The 10,506-nt window shown below is 39.4% G+C and overlaps 1 protein-coding gene across 1 annotated transcript; it reads right to left on the bottom strand.

The window, feature by feature from the left end:
- Positions 1-774: 774 nt before the first annotated feature.
- On the bottom strand, positions 775-5,862 carry LOC118755161 (the record flags this gene model as incomplete). The annotated part of the gene is made up of 4 exons (XM_036490019.1): positions 1,900-5,862; positions 1,624-1,674; positions 1,359-1,560; positions 775-1,298 (listed from the first exon to the last, which is right to left on the bottom strand). Coding segments are annotated over exons 1-4 (4,740 nt in total), but the record flags the coding sequence as incomplete, so codon positions are not given.
- Between the last annotated feature and the right edge of the window lie 4,644 nt (positions 5,863-10,506).

Below are 10,506 nucleotides of genomic sequence, written 5' to 3' on the forward strand. Positions count from 1 at the left end.
CTGAAGTATTCAACATTGTGGCAAGACGAACATACATACATTGCAGTTGATTACGAATATGCGTGTCCAAGTACAGAGCGATTAATCAGCCTAGGTACTCTCGGGACAAGTACTGAACATAGGGAACGGAAAGCTGCAGTCAATGAGAGATTAGGACGAATTTTGTTGCCTGATAATTTTTGTCACATAGAAACATTGCAAGGAGAACTGATCGAAAGAATGTTTCCGCATATTCAAACTAAATATAGAAATCACGATTGGCTCAGTGAAGGAGCTATTCTTGCCGCGAAGAATAAGGATGTTGTAGCTAAACCAGCGGACTGTAAATTAAAAGCGAATGATTTTGATTTTTTGGCAAACGCTAATTTATTTTAAGTTCGTTTAAGTTTTACTCAAATATTACTGCATCCACGTGATGCTGAAGCGAAACTAAAAAAACGAGTCTACTCCAGAAAATATAAATACCTCAGGTGCCTTATGGGCTGATATTACCGTACATAACTGGACTACAACACAATCGTATGGGATAAAAGAACCTATGCACATATGTATATTTAGCTATGTATTGATGTGAAATGAAATTACATACATATTTATGAAAGGTAGTATCAGAGAACATATATACCCTACTTGAAACTTAAATTATATTGCTGGTTACGGAACATCCTCCGGGCCGCTGGAGGACCTAGGTCCTACTGAGGAAGGAAGCAATGCGAGTTTGGTTACCGGTCGTACGTACTCCCCTCTTGCGGTCTTTATTGCAACTACTCTCACCTTGCCATCAGAACTTGGAAAAAGTTTTACAACCTTTGCAAGCATCCACTGCGACTGAGGTATATTAGGCTCGCGAACGATAACGATGTCGTGCAGTTTTAAGTTCGTCTTTTCGTTTTGCCACTTCTTCCGTTGCTGAAGACTAGTGAGATACTCAGCGTGCCATCGGTTCCAGAAACCTTGCGCCATGTGTTTTACCTTTTCCCATTGCTTTTGCGGATGTATATTTGCAGCCGAGTCGACGGTAGGTTCTGCTCGCGCAGTAAATGGCTGCCCAATCAAGAAATGAGCAGGAGTAAGGGCATCAATTTCTCCATCATTGCTAGGGCACAGTGGTCGCGAATTCAGCAGCGCTTCTATACGAGCCAAGAGCGTGTAAAATCGTTCATATGTTAAAGTTGTTTCGCCAATTACTCGTTTCAAATGTGTTTTCACCGATTTCACACCGCTTTCCCAAAGCCCTCCGAAATGTGGTGATGAAGGTGGTATGAAACGCCAAGTAATGCCATTCAAAGAAAGAAAATCTGCAACTTCGGAACTTCGTTGTTAAGCTTCCAGAATCTGGTACATTTCATGAAGTTTACGTTTAGCGCCAACAAAATTTTTCGCATTATCAGACCAAATTTCTTCCGGTTGTCCACGCCTTGAAATGAAACGATCCAAGGCGCCAATAAACGCTTCGGTAGTTAAATCGCCGACTAGCTCCAAGTGTATGGCCTTTGTTACGAAGCATACAAAGAGAGAAATGTAGCCCTTGGCCTTACGCGGCAGTCTGCCTATCTCAACCTTTAGTAAAAAAGGACCAGCATAGTCGCAGCCTACCTTAGAAAATGGTCGTTGGAATCTCACCCTCTCTATAGGCAAGTCGCTCATTAATTGCGTCTGAGTACACTTTCGCAGCTTGAAACACGTTAAACAGTTATGAACAATTTTTCTCGCAAGATTTCGCGAGCCCAAAATCCAGTATTGTTGTCTCAGAATAAATATAAGCTGTGTAACCCCAACATGCAAATGTAAAATATGTGTATAGTTAACTAACATCTCGACAATCTTGTGTTTCGAAGATAATATGATGGGGTGTCTAATGTCAAATGATGCTGATGAATTTTTGATTCTTCCGCCTACCCTAAGCACTCCATTGTCATCTAAGAATGGTGATAGTGGCAAAAGATTGCTTTTGTTAGAAATGGCGATTTTTTTATTCATGGCAGCAATGTCAGTTGAGAACAGCTCTTCTTGAACGGCACGTATGATGAAGACGGTAGCAGCCTTGAGTTCATTAGATGACAGGAACGTTTCATATTTTCGTTTGCATACAGAACCAATAAATCGTAGACAATATGACACAGAGCGCACTAGTCGAGACCACTTTGAAATGCGCGATGACAGTGGACCAATTATTATATGATCTTCTGTAGATAGAAAGAAGAGTTTAGTGTGAGCTTCTGGTTGATTCTTACGTTCTTCTAGATCGCCATGACGAATGTCTGACAACGCACTTGACTTCGGCCAGAACTCCTTTTGTTGGTTGAGCCAAGGGGGACCATACCACCATATGTTCAATGTGTGTAGTTCCGAAGGCCATACGCCTCTAGAAGCGGGATCAGCTGGGTTGTGTGATGAGCGAATATGATGCCATTGAGAGCTTTTGTAACTAGTCAATATCTCCGATGTCCGATTTGCAATGTAAACAGACCAGCGCCGCGGCACAGCCGATAACCAATGAAGAACGATCGATGAGTCCGTCCACATTTGAACTGCCATTCTATCGAATTGCAGAGTCTTCACTACACGATTCATCAGCCGACAGAGAAGGACAGCACCGCATAACTCCAGACGAGGTAAAGATATTTGCTTGAGCGGAGCGACGCGACTCTTTGCAGCCACAAGTTGAGTTGTTATTTTACCCTCATACTCAGAACGGCAATAGACGACGGCAGCGTACGCGTTTTGAGAAGCATCGCAAAAGCCATGTAATTCGTTACGACCTAGTGCGAACAATGCTCTTCTTGGAATTTGCAATGAATTTATTGTTGAAAGTGTGCTTCTGAGTTTTAACCAATGTGCCGAAACGCTAGTCGGAACCTCGTCCTTCCAGTCTAATTTGAGAAGCCACAGCTCTTGGAAAAACATTTTTATCAAAACTGTGCATGGTGTAAGAAAACCTAAAGGGTCATATATGCGCGCCGCATCTGACAGTATCGACTGCTTTGTTGCCACTGTCGATGAAGAGTATGAAAGGCAAAATGAAAATACGTCATTAACAGGGTTCCACTTCATTCCAAGTAATTTGAGCATTTTCGGTGGCTCCAAGTTAACAGGCGACATCTCTCGCATTACTTCGGGAAGAGAATTTAGTAACTCATTGCAGTTGCTACTCCACTTACGCAAATTCATACCTGCACCTTTAAGAAGAGCAACTAGCTCTCTATGGATTTTAAGAAGGTCGTCAAAAGACTCTGCCCCTGTCATAACGTCATCCATATAAAAATCATTGAAAATTACCTGTGATGCCAAAGGATGAGTGTCTTGAGATTTTTTTGCAAGCTCTTCCAATACCCTCACTGCAAGAAATGGTGCACATGCTGTGCCATAAGTCACAGTTTTTAACCTGTAGTGATTCACCGGCTCCTCGGGTGAACTTCGCCACAAAATACGTTGGAAATCCCGGTGGTAATCGTGCACCCAAATCATGCGGTACATCTTTTCGACGTCACCAGACATTATGTAGCGATGTCGACGGAACCGGAGTAAAATATCAAAAATCTCTCTCAAAAGCGATGGCCCAATAAGCAGCGCATCATTCAGCGACGAGTGGCTTCCACTACGTGCAGATCCATCAAAAACAACGCGTAGCTTCGTTGTTGTGCTATCGTTTTTAAAAACGGGATGGTGAGGTAAATAGCAGCACTCGTTAGGTGATTTACTAATTTCCTCATCTGGGATCTTCTCCATATGATCTAAAGCGATGTAATCCGCCATAAAATTTGAATACTGCGATTTTAGATCCGGGTTGCCTGCAAGCCTGCGTTCTGTTGCTTGCAGTCGCTTAAGTGCGCACTCAAAAGAATTTCCAAAATGGTTAACTTTAGTTTTAAAAGGAAGCTCAACGCTAAACTTGCCATCGTCCGATCTCGTATACGTACTCGAAAATGATTGCTCTGCCCTTAGCTCGTCGTCTGTCAATTGATGTGCGTATTCGACCTCTTCCGTCTCCCAAAATCGTGTAAGTGTTTGGTCGATGTCTACGTTATTAAGAAATACTCCCACGCTTCTATTGCTCGCATTGTTGGTTAAATCGCCACCTACGATCCACCCCAGTGATGTTGAAAGAGCACATAAATTTTGTTCTTTTCCTCTAATCTTTTCGCCCCTCAAAATTTCAAAAAATTTATCGTTCCCCAAAAGAATGTCTATTGGCGCAGGTATGAAAAACAATGGATCCGCCAAGTCTAAAGACAAAAAAGAAATGTACTGCTCTTTATTTAGTTCATTTGCCGGCATAAACGATGCAATTGTTGGCATAATTAGCGCATCGACTGTGAACGTATTATTGTTGTCACTGGAAGTTATTTGAAGAGAAACCCAGCCGCGCGATATTCCAGTAGCTGAGTTGTCCAAACCATGTACCGGTATTCTTGCATGCTTTCGATGTAGCCCTAAGCGACTGACGGTGCTCTCTGATATAATAGTTTTCTCAGAACCGCTGTCCAACAACAAGCGACACGACTGTTTACACCCATAGCTATCGCTTACCAGACATACCGCTGTCGGCAAAAGAGTGTTAATGGCAGGTAGCGCGTGAAAGTTCACATTAACTGCAGAGTCCACTAATGACTCTAACTTCTGCGTTTGCTGATTATCTTCATGTAAGAGGCTATGGTGTCGTTTTCGACAATTACGGCACGAGAATTTTGAGCGGCAATTATTTGATATATGACCGACTCTAAGGCAGTTGTAACATATGCGTTTAGTGGCCACAAAGGCTCTGCGAGCTTTAACATCCATACTAAGAAATTCACTGCACTGATGCAACTCATGTATACCGCCGCATTTTTGGCATTTAACTTTCATTTCTATCGTCGTTTGATGTGTCTTAACTGCAACTGAACGGCTTCCCGTACGCGATGTGGCTGCCGGTGTTACAGATTCCAACGTGATACATGCGTTGTACAAAAACGTCAAAAACTCATTTAATGTTGGAAAATCGTTGTCTGATTTCGTGAACTTCGTCCATTCCCTGGCAGTTGTCGAATCGAGTTTACCGAGTAGAATATGTATTAGCCAGATGTCCCTCTTTTCTGCTTGTTCGCCCAGTGCGCGCAATCCACGAATAACCTCGTCAGCTCCGTCATATAATTTACGTAAAGATGAAACAGATTGGCTACTTAAAGTTGTCAAACTAAGAAACTTTGAAACTTGAGTATGCGCTATAACACCAAGCTTATTATAGCGCGCACATAGCTTACTCCATGCCTCTAGATAATTATCGTTAGTCGCAGGAATATGCCCAATTAACTCGTATGCTGCTTCCGTCAAGTAACTCTTCAGCAACTGAAACTTTTGACACGCTGAGTACACCGAGTTGTTGTGAATGGAAGTGACATACGAATCATGAAAAGATTTCCACTCAGTTAACTCCCCAGAGAACGATTTGATTTTTAACTTTGGCATGAAACTTAAATTTGGTCCAGACACCTGCTTGGCCAAATTACTTAAAACTTCCGTTTGCGATGATAAAATATCGGCAACCGAACAGTCTCCGCGAGTGGACTCAAAAACATTTGATACGCCAGACGCGTGCAATTTCGCAGTGATATGTGCTCGAAGTTTACCTTTTGTGTTCAGCACGCGCTCTTCAAATTCCTCTGCATCTACTTGAATCTCCACCAGGGCCTCCTCCTCGCCATCGCTCTTCTCTACCATGGCTCGAACGATGTCGCGGTATTCACTCCATACCTCTTCAAGACGCTCCAAACGGCATTCCCAGTCTGCCACTGGAGAATCAGCTCCACTGCTAGTCACGAAATTTAAGATGCGTGTGACCGCTCCTTTTAGCAAGGATCGTTTCGCCTTCAACTTCTGCATTTTACTCCCCTCACTTGGTGCAGAAATTTAAGAAAACCCGAAACCATAAAATTATATTTTTATTTTATTTTTTCTCGTTCGCGCCTGATCCGGTACGATGGACCAATTTTTTATGTAGCTAAACCAGCGGACTGTAAATTAAAAGCGAATGATTTTGATTTTTTGGCAAACGCAAATTTATTTTAAGTTCGTTTAAGTTTTACTCAAATATTACTGCATCCACGTGATGCTGAAGCGAAACCAAAAAAACGAGTCTACTCCAGAAAATATAAATACCTCAGGTGCCTTATGGGCTGATATTACCGTACATAACTGGACTACAATACAATCGTATGGGATAAAAGAACCTATGCACATATGTATATTTAGCTATGTATTGATGTGAAATGAAATTACAAGGTTACATTCATACATATTTATGAAAGGTAGTATAAGAGAACATATATACCCTACATGAAACTGAAATTATATTGCTGGTTACGGAACAGATGTCTATCAACTCAATAATGTTTTTCAATCCAGCATTCGAAGTGATAAAATAACATAGATATATGTATGTCGATAAACACCGTTGTGGAAACAAATGAAGCAGTTAATTATCCAACGGAATTTTTGAACTCGATTGATCTTCCAGGGATGACCCCATATACTGAAATTGAAAATAGGTGTGGCTATTATCATGTTGCGGAATATTAATCAGCCGAAACTCTGCAATAGCACGCGACTCGAAACTAAGAAATTGATGAAGAACGTAGTGAAAGCAAAGATTTTAACGTGGCCTTTGAAAGGTGAATTCCCATGATTCCGACCGATACACCATTTCAATTTAAAATATGGCAAATCCCAATCCGATTGGCATTCGGAATCACAATCAGTAATGCTCCAGGTCAACCTTTGGAAAAGAATGGTTTAGATTTAGATGCCGATTGCTTCTCACATGGAAAAATCTATGTTGCGTGTCGGAAAACCAGATAGTATTGCAAAATTAAACTTATCTGAAACGTATGCTTTGTTTCGTTAATCATTTATCATCCATGTAACAGGAATATGCCACAGCAAAGCGTGGCAGGGTACAGCTAGTTATTTATAAAATAGCTTACGAAATTTATCGACTTTAGCTGTCTAAATAACGGAGTTTTACAGTAAAGCCCTATATCTCAACAATCAGTTTTATGGAGGCAATAAATATGTGACCTATAGTTTTAAAAAAATTTAATATTTTAGGCAAAAAATATTTTTTTTCTTCATACATTTATTTTTACCGGCAAAACTGTTGATTATATAGAAAAACGTTATATGAACAGATTAAAGGAATTGTAATTTTTAATTTTTTTAAATTTGTTTGAGCAAAATCGGACTAGTGGTTCTCGAGTTATGTCAAAAGAAGACCACCAAAGGTGACAATTTCCCCTATATGATAGTTATATATATATCTCGATTCCTAGACGTGACCCAGCGAAACGCCGGGTCACGTATAACTTGTTTTTGACCGATATAACATTTCCCGTTGGTTTCATCCCATCCCGATTTTGACTGTCGCATAGTGTAATGGGTGGAAGTATTGCAAAATATCATGTTCATAGCTACATAAATGTAGAAGTTATAACGAAAAATCTCATATCTGAACAATCAGTTGTATGGGAGCTATACCTTATAGCGGTCCGATTCTTCCGATTCCGACAAATGATTAATACATTATAAAAATACACCCACCTACCAAATTTCATCCGGATATCTTGAAAACTGAGAGACTAGATTGCATACAAACAGACGGACAGACAGACAGATAGATAGACAGACAGACAGACAGATAGACAGACAGACGGACATGGTTAAATCGACTCAGCTCGATGTTCTGATAATTTAAGTATACATTTTAATGGGTCTATCTCTTCTTATTCTGGTACTTTCAAACATCGGACCAAAGTTATAATACCATTTCATGCTCATGAAAGGTATAATAACAAAGACGTATGTATAAGCATAAGCCTATTTGGTCGCCAAATACAGCGCATACATAGCTACGAAAAAATTCTGAGTGATGCCATGTTTATATGATGCTTCAATTCGTTCTAATTCAAACCATGTTACTTGGACACACACATGTAAACACATTCTCAAATAGAATTGAAACTATTAACCGTGCCACCATAAATCACATTTTGAATGCGAGTTAAGAGTTGCTGAATCGTGTTAAGAGTGCATATAAACACGGGATTTGACCACACGGTTGTTTCATGCAACTTTGTATGAAGAAAAACATTTAAATAGTTCTTGAAATTACTTTTAGACTAAGCTTTCTTATAAAATTAAAAGCTAATATCGTTTTTTCATGGCTGTTTGGATCTTTAATTATTATTTTTCCATGTTTATTATTTTCAAGAAATGACACATGTATTAACAGGGTTGCATCGGGATGAAATCTGTTTGAAAGAGTGTTCAATCGACTCATTTCTTTTGTTGCATATAAACACTTCCATTTCAAGCGAGCTACATTGACACGAGTTAATTCGATACCGAGTTTCATGATTCAATAATACAAGGTTCGATAAACTGACAGTTGTCTCTCTCACACCGCTCCCTTAGCAGTGGCACCGTGTTGCTTCTTTGCAAATTTACATGGAAACAGTGTAGCTTTGGTGTGAAATAGAAGTATAAGCTTTTGTGCAATATGTTTATTTGCAAATGCATATGAAGCACATTTAAGTGATGAAAACATAAATTGTTTTTAAATTGGATGTTTACATAAATCTCATAGTAGTTTTATTTTAATTTTCAGTCCTGGTGCAGTTTTTATACAGCTAAATAGCAAATAAGTTACGTAATTCACATAGATATATTAATATTTCGTTCAATATTTCATTTAAAATGCCAGATTTCCTGCAAATACATTAGAATTTACACAAGGAATTTCACTACTAATTGCCTACTTTGCGTACTTTTCTACTACCATTTTCGCCCTTTCTCTGTCCTTAGTGAATGCAACCTTTTGTAAGGGAGTGTCAAACCGCGGCTGTCAATAATTATCTAACCTTGTATTATTGAATCATGACCGAGTTTGATGTCATATAAACAAGGTATGAGATGTGTATGAGCGACGTGACTGCGCTATACCACATACATACACACATAAATGTATTTGTTCTAAACACCCTGCAGTAAAATTTAGAGACAGTCAGAACTATCTCTGAACTAGTGCAAAACGGCTGCAGGGAGGCACAGTTGAAATTTTGGTGTGGTAGTTGTGCTCTGTTAAGACGAAAATGCACAAATTCTCACTTCTCGTACAATACTAAAGTAGCTCAGCGGGAAGACCTCCGAATCCAACATCGTTGATCGCGAGTTCGAATCGCGGTTTAAGAGAAAATGATCAAATTTAATATAAATAAAATCAAATAAAAAAAAATTAATAAAATGCGATCTGTAAAAGAACAGGAAAAATCAAAAAATATCAAAAAATCTGATAATCAAAATTTTTTTCATAATAAACCTATTGTCGCAGATCTGTCCAAAACGGAAAAAGTTCAGAAAAGAAAAAAATATCCAGAAATTTGATTTAAAAATGTTTTCTCATAAAAAAACTTATTGGCCCAGAACTGTCGAAAATGGAACCAGTTCAGAACTAGTTCCAAAGTTCTGCAGAGGTGACAATTTCCACTTCGTAGGACGACGCCATATAAAAAGAGACAGTTGAAACCATAGCGTTGGGATAGATCGAGAACCAGTACCGCCTCTTAATGAGCTAGTTCTGAACTAGCAAAATTTCCTGCAGGGCAGCGTTCACTGATTGAACTTGCTAAATACATGTATGTACCCAATTTGCCATAGGGCGAAGACGGGTTCGAATCGACGTCGTTATGACGTTGCACTGGCGAAGTGGTTTGGGTGAACTCAAAACGACGTCGTTACGACGTCGCTCTGGTGAAGTCGTTTGGGTGAACTCGAAACGAAGTCGTTTTTTCCATACAAAATACAACGTCGTTCCGACCCCCTTTTTATACCTTTCATGAGCATGAAATGGTATAATAACTTTGGTCCGATGTTTGTAAGTACCAGAGTAAGAAGAGATAGACCCATTAAAATGTATACTTAAATGATCAGAACGTCGAGCTGAGTCGATTTAGCCATGTCCGTCTGTCTGTCTGTCTGTTTTTCCGTCTGTTTTGGACTGATAAAACAGATCAATTTCGTAAGCTATTCTATAAAAAATAATACAAAGTCTACTGAGGAAAACGTCATAATCTATGCTGTATAAGCTTTATCTCTTATACCTCCGATTGTTCAGATACCATACAGCAGCATACACAGATACAGCACAGATTACAGCAGATACACAGCAGTGAAAATCATTTAGGTTGGTGCTATATAAGGTATATGTTCCATACCTCTGATTTTTTAGATATGGGTTTATATATATATATATCTCCTCTATTTAGGTATTCTGTAAATATATAAATTTTTTCAAATGCAGTAATTTGTTAAAGTAAAATTGTCAGATGCTCATGAAAGGTATGAAGCCTTCGGCATAGCCGAAGCCAGCGCTGCTCTTACTTGTTTTCTTATCGAATCGAAACCCACAAGTTTTTCGAGGAACCTTCGGCCTGGGTTGGACAAGTTCCACACCCATATTTTTATATATTTAAG

The sequence above is a fragment of the Rhagoletis pomonella genome, unplaced genomic scaffold (assembly GCF_013731165.1).
Source record: "Rhagoletis pomonella isolate Grant_MI unplaced genomic scaffold, Rhpom_1.0 Rhpom_scaffold_05489, whole genome shotgun sequence".
In the NCBI taxonomy this organism is placed as follows: Eukaryota; Metazoa; Arthropoda; class Insecta; order Diptera; family Tephritidae; genus Rhagoletis; species Rhagoletis pomonella.